This window comes from Rhinolophus sinicus, chromosome 5 (assembly GCF_057876585.1).
Source record: "Rhinolophus sinicus isolate RSI-liver-muscle chromosome 5, RSI-T2T, whole genome shotgun sequence".
Lineage (NCBI taxonomy): Eukaryota > Metazoa > Chordata > Mammalia > Chiroptera > Rhinolophidae > Rhinolophus > Rhinolophus sinicus.
Genome location: NC_142505.1, coordinates 75,238,418 through 75,265,009, shown reverse-complemented (window position 1 = coordinate 75,265,009; position 26,592 = coordinate 75,238,418). Strand labels below are relative to the sequence as shown.

The window sequence follows — 26,592 nt, the reverse complement described above, 5'->3', positions numbered from 1 at the left end:
TTTGTATTTAAACAGTAGAATTGAATGGGAGGAAGATCTTGGAGCTGAGACATACTCCTGTCAATATTTCTTTATTATTGTAACCAGTTATAGTTATTGTAAGCAGTTATAGTTAGCTCATTGATTTTCTGCTGCCTTTTTAAATACACATAAAGAGCTATAAGATGACCTCTAAGCATGGCTTTAGCTTATTCCACAGGTTTCAATATATATCATTTTAATTTTTATTCTGTTCAAATATTTTCTAATTTCCAGTGTGACTTCATTGACCTCTGGCCTATTTAGAGTTTCTGTTTTATAATTTCCAAATACATAATAATTTTCTAGTTATCTTTTTATTGCTTATTTCTACCTTATTTGCACTGTCATCATGGGATATTCTCTGTATGATTTCAGTCTTTTGAAATATGTTGATGCCTGCCTTTTTGTCAATTTTTATAAATATTTTTTATGTGTACCGTAAAAGAATGTGTATTCTGTAGTTTGTGATTGCAGTGTTCTATGTACAATTGAACTTGGACAACGTGAATTTGAGTTGTGCAGGTCCACTTATATAAATTTTTTTCAAAAAATACACAGTTGGCCCTCTGTATCTCCAGGTTTTGCATCCATGGATTCAACAAACCACAGATTCAAAACAGTATTTTCAATCCAGCTGGGAATCCATGGATGCGAGGGGTTGGCTGTATGCATTGTTGTACACCATTTCATACAAGGGACATATCTGTGGTTTTGGTATCACAAGGGTCCTAGAGCCAATCCCGTGTGGATACGGATGGACAACTTAGTTAACTTTTGGGGGAATCAAAAGTTATACATGAATTTTTTACTGCGTGTCGGGTCAGTGCCCCAAACCCTCACGCTATTCAAATTGGTTAATTATATTTACATCTTCTGTATCTTTACTTTTTGTTTGTTTATTCTGTTAGTGAGAGATAAGTGATAAAATTTCACAGCGTAATTCTGGGTTTACCTAGTTCTTTTTTTATTGTTATTTTTTGCCTTACATATTTTGAGGCTGTGTTAGTAGGTGCATATTTATTTAATGTTGAATATTTTATTATGAAATGTCCCCTTTTGTCTCTACTAATGCTTTTGCTTCACAGTCTACTTTATCTGGCATTAATATAGCTACCTAAGCTTTCTTTTGGTTTGTGTTTGCATGGAACATATTTTTCCATTCTTTTATTATTTAATATTTCCTCCTCTGTTCACTAGGTAGGTACACATATTTTTACTATCATTTTCTTAAACCAGAGGTTATAACAATGCCTTTTTTCCCTGTCAGGTCTATTGCTACTGTTTCGTGAACAATGCAAAGAATTTAGAGTACTTGAATAACTTCATTTAACCTTCTCCAGACTTAACATTTCTTATTATAATGTATTTAATTGTATATATATTTTAAACTTCGTGGGGCATTATGCTACTGTTTTATATAGTATTTGTGTAGATTTACCCCAAACATGTCCTTTTTTCCATTGGTTTTCCTTCTTTTCTGCATCTAGAAGCTTCCATATGGAATCATTTCTTTCTCCCAGTGGATTTCATTCATTGTAGGTCTGCCGGGGAATATTTCATTTTTGTTTCTCTGCAAATGACTTTATTTTGTCCTTTTCAAGGACTATTCTTGCTGGGTATAGAATTCTAGTTCTTGGGAATATCACTCCATTGTCTTTGGGTTTTCAAATTTTTGTTGAGAAGTCAGCCATCAGTTTAATTCTGCTTTTGTCAGAGTAATCTCTTTTTTTCCTGACTGCTTTTAAAACTTTTCTCTCCTTTTTTTCCCCTCAACAATCTTACCTGGTATGCATAGGTGTGGGTTTGTTTTTATTTATCTTGCTGGTAATTCTTAAAGCTTCTTGATCTGTAACTTCCTGTCTTTTGTCAGTTTGGGAAACTGCTCAGCCATCATCTTCTATGCCTAAAATACTCTGCTTTTTCAATGACTCTGGTTATTCAGGTGTTATCTTCTCACTGTATCTCCTGTGGCTCTTGCCCCTTCTCTCCTAGCTTCATTCTTTTTCCTCTCCATGTTTTATTCTAGATATTTTTTCAGACCAGTCTTTACTTTTCTAATATTCTCACTAGCTCTGTCAAATCTGTTATTGAGTCCATCTGTTGTCTTTAATTTTCATAATTGTATTTTTCAATTCTAGAATTTTCATTTTATCTTTGTTAGTTTTCTTTCTTTGCTAAAATTCTTAGTCTTGTCGTTTTCTCTCTATTTAACATGGATTGCTAAACCGGACCAAATATGGCCAGTGAGCTGTATGACCTGTAAAGAATGATTTTTACATTTTTGAAGGGTTGTTTAAAAAAAAGCCAAAGAAAAGTATATCACAGAGACTGTGTTTGGCCTGCAGAAGCTTAAAATATATAATCTTTGGTCCTTCAAAGAAAATGTTTGCCAATCTCTGACATATATTAAATACAGTTATTTTTAAATCTATGTCTGATAACTCCATGTTTGAAAGTTCTTCATTGGTTTCTAGAGATTATTATTTCACCTAGTTTTCATCAATGCCATCTTGTCTCCTAGTGTGCCTGGTTTTATTTGAGCAATGGATGTTATGTATCGCAAAATTGTTTAAATAATTGGAGGCCTAGTATGATTTTTTTCTATGATTTTTCACTAGTAATCTTGTATAACCTTCATCCAACATTAAGGATTGAAATGATTCTAAAATGGGGATCAGTTTACTTTTAGGTCACACTTACTCGTAGAGTGTAATGTACTTTTTAGACTCCCAATCCAAAACATGATCTTTCCTTGCTAGACCTTGAATTGTAACTTGTCTCTTTGACCAGTGACTATCAGAAGTCCTTGGACTCCTTCAGTCTGTTGGACTCCTCTCTAGGAATAAGAAAATACTCTTAGAAGAAAAGCAGCCTCAAAGGCCAGATTGTGTTTGTGTGTGTTCCATTTTTTTCTGTTTATCTTAGTTTTAGAAGTCTCTGAATTACCTTACCCACCAGGGGAATTTCGTGATGTAGTTTCTTAGTGTGTAGTTTTTATAGTGACTTACGATAATGTAATTCAGACTCGACCATTTTCTCCTTTAGTGTATATTTAGTTTCCACTATTATGTTTCACTAGTTTTCCTGTATTAAAGTAATGAAAAACCTGTTTTTAAAAGTAAATAGATTTCTCTTGATGGTCCTGAAGCACATAGCTGAGAAATTATTTGTAAAATAGATCACATACCTTCTGTATAAAGCTGTCTCTCACAACTCTAGAGTGCAGTGGCTTGTTTTTTTATCTTACCTCTCATAGCATTTATTTTGTACGATTTATTTTATTATAATTTGTTTTGTTTTGTTATTTATTTTATTGGATGAAATACATTGTACAACCTGCATCCCTTTTAAAGTGTGACCATATTAAAGATCAGGTGGTAGAATCATTTCCTTCTGTGTCTCTTGTTTCCCTCCCTGTTCCTCACACAGACATTCGTTAAATCATTGTGATTGCTAACAACTTCTTTAGGGGCCGACTACAAACTAATACACTATTAAGTGAAAAGAGGCTTAGTACATTTTTGAAATATTGAACACAATCAGTTGTTTTTTTTTCTTAAATCTTGCTGCCAGATGCTGTACTTTAATCCAAGAAATATTGTTTTATTCTGGTATTAGTGACCATTACGTATCCGTGATGTGTGTGCACACACATGGTGTTTGTGGGTAATAACGTTCCTAGCCTTTACAGCAGAAATAGCTGATACACGTATGTTTCTTTGGGGAAGAAAACGGGCCAAGTTTTTCCTCTGAAATACCATTACTAATGGTAATCTCTTTTTAAAACTTGTCAGTTGGCTTCCACTGTAGGCTTCCCTAAGAGAGTCAGAGTACTTACTTGGTTCTTCTAATTTCCTGCGAGTTCCTAAGAATGGAGAATTTAGGTTAAAAATGAAGTTGCACAGTAACGTACATAAAATAAAATTTGTTGCAGAAGTTAACATTGTGTCAAAACTCTTATAAAGGTAATGATTGATATTTAGAATATCTTAAATATTTTTCTTCTTCAGCTTCCAGCGGATCTTACAAAGATGCACATCACAGACAACCCTCATCCACAGGTGCCTCATGTATCTTCTAGTCAGTCTGGTTGTAGCATCGCTAGTGACTCTGGGAGCAGCAGTTTATCTGATATCTATCAGGTAATACCAGGAGTTTGTGTGTTGTGTATGTGGTTTTTTTTATTCTGCCCAGTATCCTGTGCTTGTTCCTTAGGTGATCGCATGTCTTTTAAATAGGGTATGAAATTCAGGCCTAAGGTCTTTGGGAAAATATACTTTATTTACTATTTCAAATTTGCAAGCCTAATTAAAGAGGTATCTTTTGAGAGTGATAAAATATGGTCTAACAGTATATGGATATAGTGTTCTTTTTAATTTTATCCAGGTGAATCCATATGAATATATAATGCTTGCTTTGGTAAAAAATAGTTCTTGAAACACTGAACTTAAACTTACAAAAATGCTGATTTTATTATTGCTGTAAAGTCTTCCATAAGTAAAGCCATGAAGAAAATTAGAGTTGCTATTGTATTGTGAAGGCTCTATTAAATTTTCTAGTAGCCACATTAAAAAAGTAAAAGGAAATAGGTAAAATTCATTTTCATGTATTTTATTTAGCACAGTATAGCCAAATATTATAAAAAGTTTAAAAATTTTGAATGAATTACTTTATTTTTTCATACTAAGTCTTCAAAAGCCAGATTTTATTATAAACTTACAGCACATTTCAGTTCATAACAGGCACATTTCAAGTGCCCACAGGCTCATGTGGTTGGTGGCTACCACACAGTACATTTCTGTTGAAATAGAATCTTTGTCTGAGGAAAACATTTTAGACTGTGGTTCTCCTGAGTTACCCAGATTCGAGTATTGTAGAAAAAGCAGCACTCCTTTGTTAAGGAAGTTTGTAGGCACACGCAAAATGGAAAAATGCCTCTGTGTTTGGTTTATGCATGACTTTTCTCCATAAAAGTCATTGCTCTGGCCATCAGGATCTCCTTTTTGTCATTTTTATAGTAGACAGAACAGGACATTTTTTAAAAGTAAAGTTTAAAGCAATGTAATGGCTCTGGGCCACTTACTGTGTTTGTGCAGTTGCTGGGCTCCATGCAGTCTTCCCCTCACCAGAAGTGCCTTATGAAAGAAATAAGAATTGTTGCACAAGTCAAAGTAGAGCTATGGCTTCTGTGGACTCCAGTTTTTTCTAGAGAAGAACCCTGAGGCACATGGCTGTAGATTTCTCTCAGGATAAGTGGGAATGTCTGGACCTTGCTAGGAGAGCTGTACAACAGAGACGTGGTGCTGATGAACTGTAGATGACCTAGTCTCACTAGTCTATCCGATTCTAAGGCAGATGTGATCACCTTTTTGGAGAAAGGAACAGAGCCCTAGATGATTGTGAGAGAAGGGCAAAGAGAATAGTGCACAGACTGCAATTCAAGGTCATTTGGGACAGCCATTGCTTTACTGCGAACTGCAAGATGGACGCACAGTGGGGTTCTGTATCTTTGGCAAGATCCTGGAGGAGATTCTGAAGCATTGCACTTAAGTTAGCATCTACAGGATATCCACCTACTGGCTGGCCCGCCTGAGGCTGGGGCTGGGACTGGGGCTGGAGCTGGAGTCCACCTACTGCTGTAGGGCCATGGCCTGTGAGTGACTGTCCTGCTCCAACCTTGCATATGTTTTCCTTCCTTAGTAGTACTGTCTAGCTCATTCTAGCTTTTAGGAGATTCGTTTTTAAATTGGGTAGACTGTCGACAGCTGTCCTGCATGTCAATGGAGTATCTCCTTTACAAAATGAAGAAGATACCTTTTCATACCCAGAAACCTGAAGGTTACCGTTGGCTCTCTCCTCCTTTGATCATCACCTTCAGCACTAAATTCTATCAGTTCTTCTTCCGAGATCATAAATTGTGTTTGTGTTTGATGTTAACTGAGATGTAATTTACATATAAAAAATTCATCCTCTTCAGTGTAGCCTACCTAAAGACACACATTTCCATTGTCTCTCCATTACCTAATAGAAAGAAAGCACTTTATGCCCTTTTGTAATCAACTCCTTCTCCTGATTCCCAGCCCCTGGCAATCACCAGTCTGTTTACTACCCTGATAGTTCAACATTTTCCAGAAGGTCATATAAATGGAATCATATAGTTAAATGGTGATGCAGTGAAACTTACGAAGTTAACCAATAAGGTTAAAAAGTAAGCTCAATGAATTAGGGAGAGTGGACAAATAAAAGGAGCAGAAATAATGAAATTCTAGAACCAAAACCAGTCAGGATTTAAAGGAGAAAATTATAATGCAAAAGTCAAATATGCAAATATGTAAGAAAATCTTTTAAGAGTGGCCAAAACAGGTAAAAATTTTCAAACTCAGACTTTAGGACAATAGCCAAAGGTTAGAAACAGTATAAAGGTTAAAGCAAACAACCAACAAAAATAAAAACAGAAGGAAGAGAAATCAGAATCTTTAAAGAAATACATATACATACATACATACTTACATGTATTTGATATTCGTATACTTATATTGTAAATCAGTTCAAGCGGACCAGATGGTAACAGTGTTTTTCTACTGGTCGTGGGTTTGTGGGTAGTTTTTATTATGTTCTTAAGCTTTTGTTTTTCTCGATGAACATTAATTTTAAAGTGGATGTAAATAGAGTGTACAGTTAAAAATAAAAGTTGAATAAATTGTGAAAAAAATGAAAGTAGTAATTAGTAGACGGTAAAAGGAATAAGAACATAATAGATTAATAAAATATATCCCACAAAATGCAAAATTTCTGGAATTAAAAAAAAACATGGGTAAGGAAAATAATACATTTTGTTATAACCAAATTGTGTGTATGCAGTCAGATGCTCAGGACGAAAACAAAGGAAGAAAAGAGAGCTTAAGAGTTAACTATCGTAAACAAAGCTGCAATGAAAACAATGGGATTTATAGATGATGTAATACAGAATTGTACACCTGAAATCTATGTAATTTTACTAACAATTGTCACCCCAATAAATTTAATAAAAAATAAAAATAAAAATAAAAAAAAGAGTTAACTATCAGTGCTGGACTCTTCGTCTTTCCCTGGCCTCAGGCCTCGTTTGGAGTACTTGTTAAAGCTATTAATGCACCTATTAGTTACAGATTCAGGTTTTCATCATATATATCTTAGCCAGAGACAATTGAAGTGGTTTGGTTATCCGAATTTTGAATTTCAGCATTTGGGAGATTTTAAAAATGATCACCTATCCCAGTTGTGGCTTGTAATAGTAAAGCAAAGCCTTGGGAAATGATGCAAGTATTTTTCATTTGTAGGGTTGTGGGAAAGAGAGAATCTGAGAGTCGTCCCAACGGCGTTTCTTAACAGGAAAATTGTTTACACCGTTTTATGTGGCCAAACGTGTGACTATGTTCCTATGCATTTTCTTCTTGAGAATTTTCATATCTTCTGCTTTAAAAATAAAAGCCCTTGATTCTCAAAGAAACTTCAAAATAAAGCAGTTACCATGGTCTGGGGAAAATGCAAGTAATGGTTTCGGTGTGGATATGTTTTTAATCAGATTAGCTTAAAATTTAGTTAAAAATATGCATTAAGATGTTAGAATGTTCTTGGGTAGAATATTTTATGTATCCTCAAAGAATACTCGAGAAATAGGAGTGTTTTTTTCTGGGTTCCTTTTTCTATTTATTTCGGTCTTTTCCAAGTGCTGGAGCATTGTGAAATGTTCATTCTTGAGCTAGAGCAGTTGTCTTTTCATGAACTTACAGTTCAGTCACAACGTTTCAGTCGGTGGTGGACCCATAAGATTTTAATGGATTATAAGCAAAAAATTTGTTTGCGATGTTGAAAAAAGAGGCTGGACCCAATTAAAGTGTTGAATTTACTGCTAGCTCTGGGTGGTTTAAGGAGGAGGCTAAGCATACTGGCCACCCACTTCTGCTCACCCAGACTTAGCTGAGGCCCAGAGTTGGCCAGGGAGAAAGGGGAGAGTGCTGGGGTGCAGGGGGGACTTGGAGCCCGCCCTGCACACAGGCACGCGCACACTCCTGCACACAAATTCACATCTCTTCCTCCCACTCCCCTTCCTCCCTCTCTCTCTTTTTGCCCCCTCTCCCGTTTATTATTTCTCCTCTCAAGTTTTATCTCCTGGATCTCTCTCCGTCTGTGCTGTCCCTTTCTCTGTCATTCATTCTCTTCCTTCCCTGTCTCAGTTCCTCCCACCCTCCCTCCTGATGACTGCTCTCCCCAACTACACGTCTCTCCACAGCCCTCCCCCAGGACCTCCCAATGTATGTGTGCATGCGCACACACATTCTTTTATGCCGTATTTTTACTGTGCCTTTTCTATGTTTAGGTATGTTTAAATACACAAATTCTTATCATTGTGTTACAGTTATAATATTCAGTACTGTGTTATGCTGTACAGGCTTGAAACCTACAGACCGGCTGTGTAGTATGTGCCCTCTAGGTTTATGTACATGTACTCTGTGATCACAAAAGGGCGAAATCACCTAACTGCACGTTTCTCAGAACGTCTCTGTCTTAAGTGACTCGTGACAGTACTTTTAAATAATAGGAGGCACACATTCATCCCCCATCTATCTTTTTTAGTTTCTATGTAGGAAATACATGTTCTTAGAACTCTCAATGCTTCAGTTACTGCCTCTGGCAACATGAGTCCTTAACTTCATGGCTCTGCTGCCCATCTCTCCAGAACTCTTGGTGCCATTTTTCCACCAGGGTGTTCTTTTACACCTCAGCCAGCTTTGCCCTGCTGCATGTTTTCTTCCACTTGTCTTTACTACTTCTGTTAAGAATATCATCTGTGTTATAGTCAAAAATCTGTTCTCTTCGACTACTCTCTCTTTTTAAAATTCCACATGAAATAAATTGCAGAAAGTTATGACCTTACACCTCTACCGTTTTTCCCCGAAACTAAGAATTTAATGCGTCTTTTGGAGCAAAAATTAATATAAGACCCGGTCTTATTTTACTATAATATAAGACCCAATCTTATGTAATATAATATATTATTTTACTATAATGTAAGACCCAGTCTTATGTAATATACTACCAGGTCTTATATTAATTTTTGCTCCAAAAGATGCAATAGAGCTGATGGTCTGGCTAGGTCTTAGTTTCGGGAAAACACGGTAGTAACTAAAGGAGGCTTTACTTTGCCTGCCTACCTGCCCTGTTGTAGAAATTATGGAATGTGTTAGCCTGGACAGCACGACTGGGAAGGATTAATTCCACAGGATTCTTGCTCTGACCAGAAAGACAAAGAAGAAACATAAGGACTAAGCAGTCCATGAAAAAGGTTGGGTGGAATACTCAAAGTGGGAATGCAGAAAAAAGAAGTACTGAAAGCCTAAGGTTCTGGCTTAATATGTGCTCTAAGTTTGAAAATGTAGTTTTTGTAAGTTTGTATAACTTTTCATTCTAACCTGGAGTTCCCCTTATTGTTGCTTCGTGTTTATCTGGATGCAAACAGGAAAAGGATATCCTCTGGTGGTTTATTTTGGGAAGGCCAAGTCATCAGAAAATCACCTCAGACTGTCTGCCTCACCAAATTATATTTACACATATACATAGAGACCCATTCATACTGCAGGAAAGGAAAAACACGAGAAGTTTAATGCTTGCCTTACTAGCAATTTCACCAATGTGCTTTTTTTCTTAATTCATTTATCATAATCTTCTTGGTTGTCTGCTGTATACCAAGTGCTAGGATAAAGTGGTTGAAAGGCCAGGGCTCTGATCCTTTGTGTACCCTGCCTTAAATAAGGTGGCATATCTTTTGAACTACATTTTTTGTAACTTTTGATATTATCATACAAGTCTCTGAGGCTCTGTTAAATATTCTTTTTGGCTTTTTTCCTGTCTTTGTTTTTAGTTTGAGTAGTTTTTATTGCCCTTCTTCAAGTTTATTCTTCTTACAGTTTACATATTTTTATTGAGAATTCCCATTTTCCCCCTAATTAATTGTTTGTATTTTCTTTTAAGTTCTTGAGTTTGATAATAAATGTCAAAAATTCATGTCTTCTGATTCTATCATCTCTGTCATTCCTGGGTCTCTTTATGTTGACTGATATTTTTCCTGGTTATGAATCACATTTCCCTGCTTCTTCACCTGTCTAGTATGTTTTTATTGTGTTGGACATTGTGGATACATGTGTGTTTTTTTTAATTCTTATCTAGTTATTAGAGAATGAAACTTTCTGCCCAGGAACTGCATCCTCAGAAGCATCATTCTGGTCGTCATATCTACTTTTATTTACCAAACGACCTGGCTTACTTTGTTTAGTCAAGGAATTAGACCTTGGACTCTGTATTGCTCACTTTATTTACTTAATTGTTAAATTACCAAATACCTTTTAATTTCCGAGCATGTTTTTGGCCACTGTTTATTTTATATTCGATCTTGTTTTGCTCCCTTATTCATGTTCGTATACCCTTAACATTTTAACAGTTTAATATGTTCTCTTAACTGATTTTGTTCATCCTTTTTCTTTGCTTTGTACTTTGAAAAAAATACAGGTAAGGGAAGACAATTCTAAGGATAGATTAAATTCTTTCCTTTGCATATGGCCTTAAAAGATCCCTAAAGGAGTTCTTTTGGTAGCCTTCTCCCAAACCCTACCCATGACTTGCATTCTCCCTAAAGAGTTTTTTCTTTCTTCTTTTAATTAAATTTATTGGGGTGACATTGGTTAATAAAATTATATAGGTTTCAAGTGTACATTTCTATAATACATCTGTATATTGCACTGTGTTCACAAGAGTTATTTTCTTAAAAGTCTTCACTACTCAGGCAGATGACAATAAGCCTTTCTGGCTGTCCACATAACTGAATTGCATGTGGCCTTTTTATGTTGTGAGCCATCTCTCTTTTTATCAGACATAATTTAAAAGGTGAAAATGGGGCTTGGTTGAAATAGTCTGGGTCAGGGGATGAAAACCTGAGACTGAGATGAGGACAGGGTGATTTAAGAACCCAAATTTATAAGGTAGGTTGTCCTTAAGAATTGATAAAATGGAAAAAGGCTATTCCAGGTGTGAACTGTATTTTGAAAAGTTAAATGAACTTGTATAGAAAATATTGCTTCAGTGTTTAGTGTTAAAAACTAGTTTCTTAGATTAAAATAATGTATATATAAAAATTAGGTTTTTGGAAAAGTCATTTTAGCATGTGCACGTTTAAATTAAAACTGCTATCTTTGAAAAGGGATTGTAATCTGCTAGCGAGTTTGTAGTCCCAAAGAGGGATTATTCAGAAATATACTCCACTTTTAAACCTTTAATATTCCATAGCCAGAAAATAACTCAGGAGAGCATGCTAGAGATGAGGTAGGGTTGCCCCTATACGATCTTTACCAGACAGCTTGTGTAATTTTATAGATCTCAAGTTGGGTGTTTCATCTGATTTGTTAACTAGCTGTTGTTACTTGAAGCTGTGCAGAAAAACAAAAAAAGTGTAAAGAAAACGATCTTACCAAACAAATTAGGTCTATTTCAGTTGCACTAATCAGAGTCTTAACTTGAATTAACAAAACCCAGAAAGGATAATTTATTGACCCACAGAGAAAGCAGAGGCAGTTCTGGCCTCAGGGAACCTGGATGCTTGCAGGTGTGTCTGCTCCCCCACCTTTGGCTCCCTAGTTTGCTTGCTCTTCCTCTCCTGTGATACTTTCAGTCATAGGTACTCTTTGTGCTGTGCTCTTTCTCTGTTCTACGTGCTCTATTTCTATTGCTTTGTTGCTCTGTATCCCTTTCTTTTTTTATGTCTGCCTTTTTTGTTCACTGTATTTCCTCCCCATTCCCCTGCCCCTTTCTCTGCCTTTTGGCTTCGTTTTCTCCCACCACAGAAAGGCTTTCCCATGCTGCAGTAGACTGCTCAGCATCACATTCTTTCAATTCAGGAACCAGAGAAAAAAGGACACTCTGCCTTCCAGCTCCAATTATAAAAATCCAGAAATGAAGCCTTTCTACCTTAGCTTACATAGAGGGCCGGGGCAAGGCACTGTTCCCCAGTGCAGTCTCGGGGTTAAGTTGAAGGGGAACAGCAATTCCCTAAAAGAAGGAAGATCCTCTCCTGGGCAGACAAAACACTAAATGTTCAATACAGGAGATGAGACTTAAGTATTTGAAGATGCCCTAGTCTTTACTAATACTCATATTTGAGTGCTTGTTTATGAAATTCCTGTGTTCAACTCATTTGTTTCTATTACTGCTTCAGTACTCATGCTTTTTCATTAATATGAATCTAGTGAGTGGAATATTTAGAAATAGTGCCTATGAATCCACTTCAGGACAATTTTATTTCCTAAAAGACATCTTCATTATTTCCTGTGAATGATACTTAAATTTAGATTTTTAAAAATCTGCTAGTTCCTTTACAAGTATCTGAGACTAATATGTTTCCAGAGTTGAGGTTGTAAGTATAAGTTTATTTATATAAAAGATTTAGAATAATTTCTGATCTTCTTGGCACAATGTGAGATTCAACAGTAAGGTATTGGGAAGTGATCAGTATTTGTTTACTCCTTCACAACTGGTCTGTTTTAATACTTTTCAGTACTATTTACCTCTTTTATACTCTGTTCTTAGTTTACATGATTGCTTAACCCTCAGTGGTGAGAGAATGGTACTTTATTTGCAACAGTCAGCGTAGACTAATAGGTACTTAGAAAATGGTTGTTGGCAAATTGTCTTTATCTTTCCTGCGCTTCATGTGTTAGGAAATGTACTTTTAAAAAATACAAGTGTTTGTTGGAAAACAGGTATTAAAACATTTAGTGATGTTTGAGTCTCCTAACCGTTTTATATTGACAGGCTCAAATTTAATCACCTAGATGTCACACTGTGGAATAATGAGTCTGTATTTTGGGCAGAGAGAAACCCGTTTTATAAATAAGTATTTTGCTTTTGATACAGTATACAGTATTGCCTGATTCTTTATAATATTTGGTAGGGAGGGATGGTTTTGATTAGACTGTGAATATAATTTTTATAACATGAAATGATAAGTGACCAAGATTTCTTTCTGTAGGCCACAGAAAGTGAGGTAGGAGATGTAGATTTAACACGTCTTCCAGAAGGACCTGTTGATTCTGAAGATGAAGAAGAGGAAGATGAAGAGATTGATCGGACAGATCCACTGCAGGGGCGAGATCTTGTTCGAGAATGTCTTGAAAAGGAACCTGCAGATAAAACTGATGATGACATTGGTAAGAAATACCTCTGTTCACAGTAAAAATTTTATAGTTTAATTTATATATAGTTACCTATTGAGGCATAATAAATTGCCCCCAAACATAGTGACTTAAAACAACACACATTTATTTTCTCCTACTTTTTGTGAGTCAGGAATTCAGGAGTGGCCTAGCTGAGTGGTTCTAGCTCAGTGTCCTGAGGTTGTAATCAGAATGTTGGCAGCCATGGAGTCTTCGCTGGGCTGAGCTGAAGACCTCCTTCCAAGGGGTCTCCTGACATGGCTTTTGGCACAAGGCCTCCATTCCTCACCGTGTGTGCCTCACCAGAGGGTGCTGACGTGTCCTCACAGAGTGGCAGTGGCTTCCCCCAAAGCAGGGAGTGCCAGAGAGGACAGGCAGGTGCCAGAGAGGACAGGCAGATGCCACAGTGTCATTTACGATCTGGTTTCCTCGCTTCTTCCAAGTTCTGTTTGTCATGCGGAGCAGCCCTCTTACGGTATAGGAGTGGACTGCATGAGGACGGAGATATCACGAGGCAGGGATCATTGGGGACATCTTTTAGGCTGGCTGCCCCAGTTTGAGAGGTTGTTTGGAGGGTCTAGCCAGGGGCACAGCTCCTTGTATGTCCTTGACTGAGAACCGTCCTCCTCTGTCAGGGAAGATCGTCCTCCATAACCCAGCACACAGCTTGGGGAGGGGATGCTCTTGGATCTGAGGGTGCGGAGGGGGCACCCACCTCACCAGCCAGCTCAACTGAATCAACCCTGACAGGAAGGGGACAAGTGTCACAGCCTGATCACCCTCACATCCTGGCTGCACAAATTTATGAAACAAAAGCTTTGGTTCCGTTAAAGTGATCTTTCCGCTTCATGTCCATACGACATTTAAAACATAGTGTATCAGTGGCCAGTGGCCATGGATTAGCTTTCTAAAAAAAATTTTTGTTATCGAAATTGTTATCTTTACTTCTCTAGCTTGAAAAAATATGTGTATATATATATATATAGTTTTTGGTTAAAACTGAATTTTCTTCTATGTAATTTCTTACAGAAGTAGTTACTGTACTTTGGGAGGTTGACTAATAATACTAAAGATCTAATGTTATCTTTAAGGACAAAGAATACTTAGTATTATATTGTTACGATTCAATTAAGATTTTATCCTAGATTTTCCTTTTATAATAGTCATAATGCTGCAACTAATAATAGTGGTAATCTGCGTGAGTAAAGATCAATACATTTCAACATTTCTTGCCCCTCAAATCACTTATAATATAGTTAAGTAACCTTCAATTTAGATTCATGTTGTGAACCTTATCTGGACAGAAACTGAAAGTCCATTTTTAATAATAAAGAATTGTATACTGTGTTATTTTCACAAAGCTTTTAAAAAATTGAAATATAATTAACTCCCAGTTATCTGGGTAGATAGCACCATATAGTTGTTTGTGTTTCACCCCTTTATTACTCATGTATCTATACCAGGGAATGGCCTAAGGAAGGCACTCAAACATTTGTTGGTTAAAGAGAGTTACCTTGTGATATTTTGACAAATCTTGAATTAGAATTCACATCTGTTATCTCTAATTAATTATTGACATTTATTAATAACAATTTTTCGTAAAAACTCTAGCCGAGTAAGAACTAGATGAAAGGATTTTTCCCTGATCTGTTAGATCCAGGGACACCATTATACTCGAACCACTATGGAGTGGCATCTCAGGCCAGCAAATCAGATAAATTGAATCTGTGCAGTTCCTGGTTCTGTGTGGGCGGTTGTGAGTTCTGGTCTCTTCTAATATGCCTATATTTTCGTGTGAGTCTGAATGTATCTGTTAACCGGATAATTGATTTTTTTAGCCAACAGTCATCTTGTGCCTTGGTTTCTCCACTTCAGCAGGATAAATCCACAAGTTGATTAGGAAATTGGGCATTGGATTATAAATTTTCACTGTAGCTTTAAAGTGTCATCCTTGATGGTCTCTGTACTACAATTTCTGTTTTTATATAGAACAATTACTGGAGTTTATGCACCAGCTCCCTGCTTTTGCAAACATGACCATGTCTGTAAGGAGAGAACTCTGCTCAGTGATGGTTTTTGAAGTGGTAGAGCAGGCAGGAGCTACTATTCTTGAAGATGGACAAGAGGTAAGTTAGCAAGTAAATGTTAAATAATATTTAGTATGGGAGCGAGCTAATGTTTAGAATAATTTAATTTCCATGAAATTGTATAAATCCTGGCTTAAAATGTGTACAGTTTTTTTTAATAAGTGCCAAGTTTAGAATAATTACAATTTCTTAAGGGTAGGTTTTTAAGTTGTTATTTTTGTTTTATGTACTTTGTCTTAATTTTGATTTCCTAGCACACCTTGCACAGAATAAATGTTTAACAGATAATCATTGAACCGTATTCATTTTCACTTCTCAAATTAATAAGACTTTTTTTTAAAAAAAGTCATAACTACTATTCTGGTATTTTTGTCATTGTTATGTTTAAAATGTTTACCAAGTATTTACTCAGCTCTCCTTATCCCTTTTGTATATTATATATTTTAAAAAAAGAATGAGGGCAATGTGTTGATACCTGTGCTTCATAGTGGTCTAACGTCAGGCAAGGGATTTATGTAGCAAGTCTGTGTTCAGAAATGCTTGATGGCAACTTGTGGCTCAGTGAAGGGAGAATGCAGAGGAATTAAAAGGTATTATTGCTGTTTGGAAGTACTTTGCTATTTTTCTTATCAAACTGATAAAAAATAATGCTGGAATATCAGTGAGCATTGTTGTACCCTGCTTGTATTTCTGGAAAGTCATTTAGAAATTTTTAACATAGGCCTCAAAGTATTAACAGTTTCTAACTTATTCCACTTGTGAGTGTCTTTCCTCAGGACATGATATAAAACATGAGGAGTTATGCCAAAAGGTGTTGATTGCAGCATATTTATAACGGTAAAAATTGGAAACGACCAAAATATAGCTCAGTTATAAGCAGTGGTTAATTTAATTATTACACAGCCACAGTGTATAATATTAAGTAGATATTGAAGTTATTTTAAAAGTTTGATGGAAATTCTTTAAGGGCAAGGGTCTTATCTCCAGCTTTGTTTACATGCTTTTCCCCCATATCCTAGAAAATATCTGACACATAGGATATGCTCAAAAAAATAAAACTGGATGAACACATGAATACAGTATTAAGTTGTTTAAAGGCAGGATAGTCTAAATATTTCAACAATATAAAATGATATAAACATAGGTGAAAAATAAACTAAACTTTTAACACCAAATGTGTAAACAGTGGGATTTTGAGGAGCTTTCATTTTCTTTTCCACAAACTTTTGTAATCTTTTAATTTTCCACAGTTCTGTCAACAAAAATTTGTTTAGCCTTCATGTACATACCTAAAATATGCCATTCATTTTATTGGGGGAGAAATTCCATCCAAAATTGTTGCCTGTGGCTATGAGTTAAGAGTGTACAGTGTGTAGCTTTTATTTTCTAAAATCACAGGTAGGGCATCTGTATGAATTATAAATATATAAATAATAATTTTGTATTGGAAATTTTGTAGTTTATGGCAAAATCTGGTTCTGCTTTAGGCTAATAAGTACAGTCTGTCCCTGTGAAGGAATGTTTGTGGCTCATGTCAGTGTGTGAATGCATAGACAACTCGAAGTTTCTGGTATATTTGTGATGTTTATCTTGAGCACTGCAGTCTCACCCCCAAGGGAATTCAGTGGGAGTGTTTATCGTGACTTTGTCCTCTGTTGGATTTTAAAGTTTTTTCCTGTAATTTACTTTCAGTACATAATTAAAAACTTGTATGTATGTATAGATAGATAGATAGATAGATAGATAGATAGATAGATAGATAGATAGATAGATAGATAGATAGATTAGATAGATAGATTAGATAGATAGATTAGATAGATTAGATTTGAGTGATAGATAGATTAGATAGATTAGATTTGAGTGATAGATAGATAGATTAGATAGATTAGATTAGATTAGATTGATAGGTAGGTAGGTAGATAGATAGATAGATAGATAGATAGATAGATAGATAGATAGATAGATAGATAGATAGATAGATGAGAGAGAGAGAGAGAGAGAGATTCTAAAATGCTATACTATAAATATTAGTACCTGTGCCAGGTACTAATGTCGACACAAGAGAATATAATGGTGAAACAGATACAGTCTCTGTCCTCAAGTAATTTATGTAATCCACAGATTCCACAAGGAGTGTGTTTTATATTTGCAATAGCCAAGAAAAGCATTCTTCTGAAAAAATATTTCTTATTTTTTGATTATCCTTCAGAACTGATAATTCAGATTTCCCTTAAGTCACATGAAAACTATTGGAAGTTTACACGAATAAGAGAGATAGATACTAAATTAGAATAAGTGGTCTTTCAGGGATACACAGTACACCTTTAGATTATATCTCTTTAGAGCATTAAATGCCTCTATATAAATAAAGGCAATGTTTTCTTAGGATAAATTTTGGATGGTGTTTTATTAGATATGCCTTAACATTCATGCTTTTAATAGTCTTTCTGAATTAATCACTAGCTACCTTATTTTGAGTGCTTGCTATGTGCAAGGCACTGTTCTAAGCACTTAGTCTGTATAAACTCATTTACTTAACACAAAAGTTCTGTGGTAGGTGCTATTATGCCCATTTTAGCAATAGAGAAAATGAAGCCCAGAGATATTAAACAACTTGCCCAAAGACACTGGTCAATGTCAGGGTCTGGATTCAAATTCCAAGAGCTTGTGGTCTTAACCATTACATTATTTGGTCAATTTTGAAAGTCCCTGAATTCATTTGGTGACTAAAAGAAGAAAGAGGAAAATAAAATAGCCTTCATTGGTTTGCACAGACAGGCATAGGGTATTACTGACAAGAGCATTTAGTAATGTATTCAGGTCTTTCTTTTTAAAATTACGCAAATTCCATAAATTGATTATTTTTCAAAATTAACATAACTATCTTTTTAAAAGGATTCTTAAAACCTGTCTTTTTCTTTATAGCTTGACTCATGGTATGTAATTTTAAACGGCACTGTAGAAATCAGTCATTCAGATGGAAAAGTTGAAAATCTCTTTATGGGAAATAGTTTTGGAATTACTCCCACTCTGGATAAGCAGTACATGCATGGCGTTGTTAGGACTAAAGTAGATGATTGTCAGGTAAGCTTATCTCTTCGGTCACGTACTCTTGTTTGTTGATTTAAGATGGCTGAGCCTGTTAGTCCTTCCTTAAAATAAAATAGTGTCATTTGAAAATTATGCGTTTCAAAAGTTCAGTCAATAAAGGAAACTAGATTTTATATCTGACTCTGTGAAATTGAACAAATTATAAACTCTTAAAAGAGAATATACCAAATAGACGTTGGTTTGTTAAATTTCTATCCGATATTAGCCAATTCATTCCCTATTTTTTTTAAATAAAGGAAAGAAATAGGAACTTCTGAGTTGTTTGTTTCTAACTTACTCCCGCTTCATGTTTCTTTGTGTAGTGTCAGTTTTGCGAGAAGCAGATTTTCACTTCTCTTTTTAGAGCAGAGTTTCAAATTCAGAAACTTCTTAGGTCTCATTGTGCGTGAATTTATTTCTCCTTGACTTTTGTTAAGGGTTAAAAGGATTGAATAAAAAGAACCGATGCCACTTGATTTCTTACCTTTCTGCTCTGCCTTGGTGCATGGTGATATATTTATGTACTATAGGTTTATTAATTGTCCCCATGTTGTTCTCGGACAGTTTGTCTGCATAGCCCAGCAGGATTACTGGAGAATTTTAAATCATGTGGAAAAAAATACCCATAAAGTTGAGGAAGAGGGAGAAATTGTTATGGTGCATGAGCACCGTGAACTAGATCGGAGCGGAACCAGGAAAGGACACATTGTAATCAAGGTGGGTGTTTTTACTTATTATTCTCGTCCCTAGTAGAATGAAGCTTTCATCTTGATTATCAGGCTTTGAATCACTTTTTCAGTAGTGCAAGGTAATTCACTAATTTTGAAGTATAAATAAATGTATTGGTTCTTTTGTCTTTTTCTAAGTTGGATTTTACACATTTTTATTGATAAAGGGTGACAGTGCCATACCAGTATGGATAGGATATTATTTTAGAAAATACTGGTCAAAGTTTTCCTTCATAAATTATTTTGTAATCCATTTATAATGGGAATTAATTTCATCAGAGATAGCAATATTTAGAAACAAAACAGAAAATGAAAGGACCAGCCATAAAGACATAAGGAGTCCTAGATGAAAATGCAGAATGAGTGTTTACTGGATTTCTGTGACATGGAAATAGACATTAACTTCTCTGAACCACAGTTGTCTTATCTGAAGACAGGGATGATATGCCAAGGTTTTATTAGGGCTAAAAAGGGTAAATCAAAAGCATCAGCATGGTTTAGTCTGAATATTGATGATGTCCATATTGTTTTCCCTTCTCTCTAACTCCCCCTCTCCCCCACCCCTTGCCAACCACCCCTTTACACTTCTGTCTCTTTAAAGGCCTCTAGTTGTAAATAGGGCAGTTGTAGTTCTTAAGACAGGAAATTAAGGATGAGCATTGTCTTGTCGCGCATTAATTTAATGGTGTGGGCTCGTGTGTTGTATTCCCTTATTACCATCAGTGTTTTTTCAATGGTCACATTGTCCCAGATTTGGCCAGTGGGACCCTCTTAAGGCTGACTTCTGTATCCTTTTAACATGTCCCCATCCTTTTTTGAGAGCTTTCTTATCATCTGGCAAAAAAGGTGTTCCAGGTTTGTCTTGTACTTTTCCTGTTCCAGCTTTAGAATCAGCCATTTCTCCAGCGTTCCTAGAATCCTTCTAGTGGAGAACAGCATTTGGAAACCAAGATCTGGGCACTCACTCTGTGCATTGCTACTGAGGTGTCAGTGCTCCTCGAGCATCCCCTCAGACAGATCTGGGAAATATATGTGTGTATTAACGATAAATACATGCACACCTATAACTGTGCATAGCTGTCCATTTATCTGTAACACTCATGAGTTCATACCAGTACTCCCAATTCCAGTACTGTTCCAGAGTTTTTTCTAGCCTTTCTGTACTATATTTGTACATATTTTCTCCAATTCTTTTTATGCTCTGCATAGTTAGTTACTCGCCCATTGTAAACAAGTCTGTACCATGCCAGTGTAACCATGCCAGCTATCTCCTTCGCCAGCCAACTCTTCACTCCGTGTCTCCCAGCATCCCAGCTGTTGGATGCTGATGAGCACCCTAGTGACACGCCTCTGCATGACTCATCTTTAAATAAAGTGTTAAATACATGGCGTAGTCTTCACAGCTTTCCTCAATATTTAGCCAACCTAATCTCCACAGCTATCCTGCCTCGGTGATTCGCCAATCAGAATAATGGCCTTTCTTTAACATGCTGATGAGTTCTACCCCAACTTAGTTATACATGATCTAAGAACCAGATTTAAGTTCTGGCCTAAATGATAAACCCAATTTGGTACTTTTAGAATGTTTTGGAGGGTGGGAGCACATTAGGAATAATGTGTTCTATGAAGAGCCTTACTTCTGACTTCCTTCTGGAGAAATGATTTACATTACGTTGTCAGAAGTGGGTAGCTTTTTAAAAAATTAAATTTTTAGATAAGAACATTGCTAGTATTAGATGTTTACCATACAGTTATTCTGACCAATTAAATTGTTTGGATGAATGCAACAAATTGGAATTTGAGGTTATGGGCAGCAGTTGGTTTTTATATTTGGCACAACACCTGGTTTATTTCTATATTCTTTGTACCCTCTTTTGAAAAGGCTGCAAAGGTAATACATTTTAACACTGATTTAGAAGCTCAAAGATTAGCAGTAGGTAAATGCTGTTTATATTCCTTTTTATAAATTTGTTGACAGGCAAGCTGTTAAAACTCTGAATTAAATGTAAAAACTATTTATAGAACTTCTGGTTCCTCTCAAAATGATGAACCAGCATGGAGAAACTATAGAAGAGGAAACTTCTATTCTGGAAAGTGACAACAATAAAACATGTTATCTTTGAACTGGTGTGTTCCTTATAGCCTGAGGCAGAAGAGAATTTGGAGTATGATTAATTTGAAGGAAAGTTTTTTGTGTATGTGTTGTTGTTTTTTTGTTTTTTTAAGTTTTACTCTTACCTCTCCCGTCTGTTGTCTTGAGATGGTTATCATAACATCCCCCCATTGCAGTAGATTTGGAAGTAACAGTCCACACCAGGGTAAATCAGTGAAGTTTAAAAACCCTGCTCAGATGAAATACGAATGAAAACTGCTTTGGCTGAATAAATTTTTATTCCTCTGCTTTTTCTCTCTAAACCTCTGGGTGCTGATTGATTACAACCGATAGAGACTACTCCCAGTGCTAAGGGCTTTTAAGGTAAAATTCTTCTCCCAGGATTTGTCTAAGGCATGGCTACACAGGAAAGTAATTAATAGGAATTCTTTGCTTTTGAGCTATTTGTTTATTTTCTAATCTTTTCTGTCCTTGGATTTTTAGGCAACACCTGAGCGTCTCATCATGCATTTAATAGAGGAGCATTCCATTGTGGACCCAACCTACATAGAAGATTTTCTGTTAACTTACAGGACGTTTCTTGAAAGTCCTTTGGATGTTGGCATCAAACTATTGGAATGGTTTAAAATTGACAGCTTAAGGGATAAGGTTGGTTTCATAAATATAAAGGCATGAAAGTGATTTTAACCTTTAAGTTTTATTCATAAAACCTTTTGCAATTGATAAATGTTTATTTTGTTAAGATTTAATTCACCTAAAAAATTAGTGAGTCAGTATTGATGTATCTCAGTGTAGTTACTTTTATGACAAAATAGCGTATTAAAGGTAGATATGAGCCCTAAAAGACAAAAACTGAAATAAGGCTGTGGTGTAGCTGTAAATTCAGAAAACATGATAGCAGCATGAGCATATTTTTAACTTTATCAAAATACTTAGTTGTTTCTGGAGGTCTATAAAACATTTATAAGTTAATAGTTTAGAAAGAATATTTGCCAAGTAAATTTTTTTCAAGAGGATTTCTATTGTTTGTAAGCCCCCAAATAGAATATATTTTTCTTAATTTAGACTTTATAGTCATTTGAAAACAATGTTTTTTTAACCTGAATTTATATCTGCTGTGACTTACTTAAATCTACTTTTGAGTATTTTTTGCATTCAACATTGTTTGCTATTTTGAATAAATTATTTTACTCTATTTCATAGGGTGTTTGTACATGTAATGGAAAGACTAGTGATACCTTGCAAATTGGTAGGATGTCAGTTTTTTTAAGAAAAATAAAAGTAGGGCCATAACTGCATAGTGTGTCTGAGTTGTATTTTAAAGGAAATGAGTTAGACGTAGCTGGACTGTGGATTTCTATTGTTTAGGAAACTCAAGTGTCCAAAACTACAAGCTTGTCTCCCTCCCCCACCCCTCCTGCTTTGCAATTATATATAGTTGTTTTGGTACTAAGGAAGTCAACGATGCTAAGAATGAACAGAAATGATTTAAAGACAACTAGCTGTCCATATGCAAAAGAATAAAGTTGGATCCTTACCTTACACCATATATATAAAATTAACTCCAAATGGATCACAGACCTAAATATAACATTCTTAGAAGAAAAGAAGGGGTGAAAAATCATGACCTTGGATTTGGCAGTGATTTCTTAGATGTGATACCATAAGCGCAAGCATTAACTTCATCAATATTAAAACCTTTTCTACATCAAAGGACATTACCAAAACAGACAGGACAACACATGGAATGGGAGAATATATTTCCAAATTATATCCCTGACAAGGGTCTATCTAGAATATAAAAAGAACTCTTAGAACTCAACAACAAAAAGGTAACGATTTAAAAATGGACAGGGGACTTAAATAGACATTTTTCCAAAGAAGATATATAAATGGCTAGCAAACACATGAAAAAGATGCTCGACATCATTAGTCACAGGGAAACGCAAATCAAAAACACAGTGAGACTCTGCTTCACACTCACTAGGGTGGCTTTAAAAAAAAAGGAAAGGAAATAAATGTTGCCAAGGATGTGGATGTGGAAAAAATGGAATTCCCATACATTGCTGGTAGTAATGTAAAATGGTATAGCTGCTGTGGAAAATAGTTTGGTGGTTCTTCAAAAGGTTAAGCATAGATTTGCCATATAACCCAGTAATTCTCCTAGGTATGTATATACTCAAAAGGACTTTAAAAAGGTGTGCAAACAGACTGGTATACAAATGTTCATAGCAGCATTGTTGACAATAGCCAAAACGTTTTCAGAAATAATCCAAATGTTCATCAGCTGTTGAATTGATGAACAAAATGTGGTACGGCCATATTATTCAGCCATAGAAAGGAATGAAATACTGATACATGCCGCAACTTGTAGGAACCTTGAAAATGTTATACTAAGTGAAAGAAGCCAGACACAAAACACCACATATTGTATGAAATAATCCAAAATAGGCAAATACCGACAGAAAAGCAAATTAGTGGCTGCTAGAGCCTGGAGAGAAGGCAAATGGGAGGTCGCTGCTTAAAGGGGATGGGCCGATGAAATGTTCTGGAACTAGTGTTAGTGGTGGTTGCACATCACTGTGAATGTGCTAAATGCCACTGAATTGTGCATTTAAAGTGATTTAAATGGTGGATTGTGTGTATTCCACCACAGTTTTAAAAACATGTGACTTAAATACTTACATTTTAGCTAGACACATTATTCAAGGTAACTTTCATTTGTTTTTAATTTTCTGTTTATGGCACAAAGGAAATAAATCACAACTTTGAAAATTAACGGTATTTATAAACAAAGGAAGTTTCAAATTTGTTTTTGTTATAATTTTGGTTAAACATGTTTTGGACTATAGACACACCTTTGACACGTTTGCCTGCCTTTTGGAGCTGGCATTTTAAGGTACTGTCTGAAATATGCATCCCATGTACTTACTTAGCATACAGGCTTGTGTTTTCTCATTGAGGGCCCAGAGTCTTGGCTGCCTCTGTTACTTGTGTACGCAGGGAAACAAAAGCTCAAGCGAAACCATGTCTTTCTGTTAGAATGAACTTTCTGGGTACAGGAAAGGAGGTAGGGGACTAGCTGTAAAATGCAATTCCCTCTCAGTTTTGGACATGCTTGGGAATCTATTTTGTGAAAGAATGCCTCTCATAACAATATGCTGCCTCCATGTTTCCACAGGTAACACGGATTGTATTATTATGGGTAAATAATCATTTTAATGATTTTGAAGGTGATCCTGCTATGACTCGATTTCTGGAAGAATTTGAAAAAAATCTGGAAGATACAGTAAGGCTCAAAAGTATTTATCTTCTTTAGAGTTTAGGGATTCCGCCTTGCCACCGCCTAGAAGAGCAATTCAGAACAGTTTTCTTTTGTATTTTGAATGTCTGTTCTGAGAACTTCCAAATCCGTATTTAATCTTCTGCTCATCCTCTGCCACTCCAATCCAAACAAATCATGCTTCTTCCTGACTCTTCTGTTTCTGTTTTAAGACTGATGATAATGTTACCTCCTAGTCCCCCAGGCTCATAAACTCTGGTGCACATGTGGGCCCCCTCGCTTTGAATTCGCTGGCCAGGATGTCCAGTTGGTTGCTCAGTTAACCAGGTCACTGACTCAGGCATCCACATATTTCCTATGCTTCTCTGAGCCATTTCTTTCTCACTCCCCAGTATGGGGCCTCATTTCCTTATGCCTGATCTGTTACACTAGCTGGCTGATTTTTGTTCTAGCCTCTTTTCCTTCTAGTCCATTCTCTGTGGCCAGAAGATTGTTTTTAAACCACAAATGAGATCAATATTACTCTCTTTTGTCAATAAACCAAAGTATTTCCTACCAAAGTAGTTCCTCACCCATATATTCAGGTCCCTCGTGTACATTTTCAGCCTTTTTTCTGTGCATCCTTGATTATAGCCAACCAGGTGATTTTCATTGTTGTCACTTCTCTCAAGCTGGAGTTCTCTTTTTGCAATCTGGCTATTTGAAACTACGTAACCTTTAAGGCCTATTTTATATATCAGATCTGGATTAGACTTTGTAATTCTCCTTTCTGCCTATGATTTCATTTGTTCTACAACACCTGAGGTAATCCCCTCAAGGTCCTCTTAGCTTTCACAGTAGCTATTTAGGAATCCGTTTTATTCTCCTTTTTAGATATAAAACTGAACTGCAACTGGGTTGTCGCTCCAAGCAACTTGAAATTTTAGGAAATAAATAATAATGCAGCTCAAGAGTCAGATTGCCTAAATTAACATTCATACTCCACCACTTGGTAGATATGTGACCTTGGACAAGTTGCCCAACGTTTTGTGCCTCAGTTGTCTTACTTTATAGTTAGTTGTCACTAGTTTATTGGGGTTGTTAGGAAAATTTAATGAGCTAGTGAATGTAACAATCTGAAAACAAAACCTGGCATATAGCAAATGCTCAAGAATTACTGTTATTATGCATAGAGTATAGGGATTGAGTTGCATAGAAGGGGGAAATTGGCAGATTTTTGTCCCCTTTCCTACTCCTTGGTTCCTGTAGCCAGTCTGCTCTGAGAATGAACGGAATTGGGGAACTTGATTAAGCAGCCATAGAGACTCAACACCATCATGTGCTCTCCCAGTGCTGACTGTGTAGATAGATATTCAGAGGCTAATGGAAAATAGAAGCTGCCTTACAGTCATGGATGTTTTTCTCCCCAGTAAATCAGTCAGTCATCAAGTACTTATTGAATTATGTTTTATACTCCAAGGTGTTATAGGATCAGAACAGGTATCATTTTTGGTCCCTACCCTGAAATTACTTTAGACTCTTGTTAAAGACATGAGATTTGTACGTATTACACTATTTGAGAATTATTGAATATTAAACTGGCATTAGGATCTGGAAGTTAGAGTATTACTAAGTTTAAGGAAGATCTAAAATAATACAGGAGTAACATTCCTGCAACAGGTGGAGACTTGAATGTGTCTTTGAATATTAGACAGTATTTGGAAAGATGGTTCAAGTCATTTAAGGTTTTAAATAAACGTTTTAAAAGATTCTGGTTTTATATAAAAGCCAGGAGATAAGCAGTAGAGTATGTATTAGGAAGGTTCAGGAAATGAGAAGTAATTTTTTTGTCATCCCTCTCTAAATGAGGCATCACTTTGAAATCTCTTCTAACTTGTGATTATCTGGAGGTTTTTAAAAGTCATACTAAGAGATACTCTTGAGAGAGCACTGGGGTGGAAGTTTCCCTCTTCCAGTGTTATTTACCCCGGCTAACGTGTTCTTCACTCTGTATTTCAAATGTAGCTCAAATTCTAATAATTTTAGGTGA

General features: G+C 35.9%; 1 protein-coding gene across 12 annotated transcripts in view; it reads left to right on the top strand.

Annotated features, from left to right (window-relative positions):
* RAPGEF6 (Rap guanine nucleotide exchange factor 6) overlaps positions 1-26,592 on the top strand; it is a 183,036-nt gene that overhangs the window by 95,451 nt on the left and 60,993 nt on the right. For all 12 annotated transcript variants that reach the window (XM_074313473.2, XM_019756032.3, XM_019756037.3 and 9 more), the window contains 7 exons: positions 4,032-4,163; positions 13,079-13,256; positions 15,252-15,388; positions 18,275-18,433; positions 19,004-19,156; positions 21,764-21,928; positions 24,462-24,569. In XM_074313473.2, coding sequence (XP_074169574.2) covers positions 4,032-4,163; positions 13,079-13,256; positions 15,252-15,388; positions 18,275-18,433; positions 19,004-19,156; positions 21,764-21,928; positions 24,462-24,569 — 1,032 coding nt within the window. The remainder of the gene's footprint in view (positions 1-4,031; positions 4,164-13,078; positions 13,257-15,251; positions 15,389-18,274; positions 18,434-19,003; positions 19,157-21,763; positions 21,929-24,461; positions 24,570-26,592) is intronic.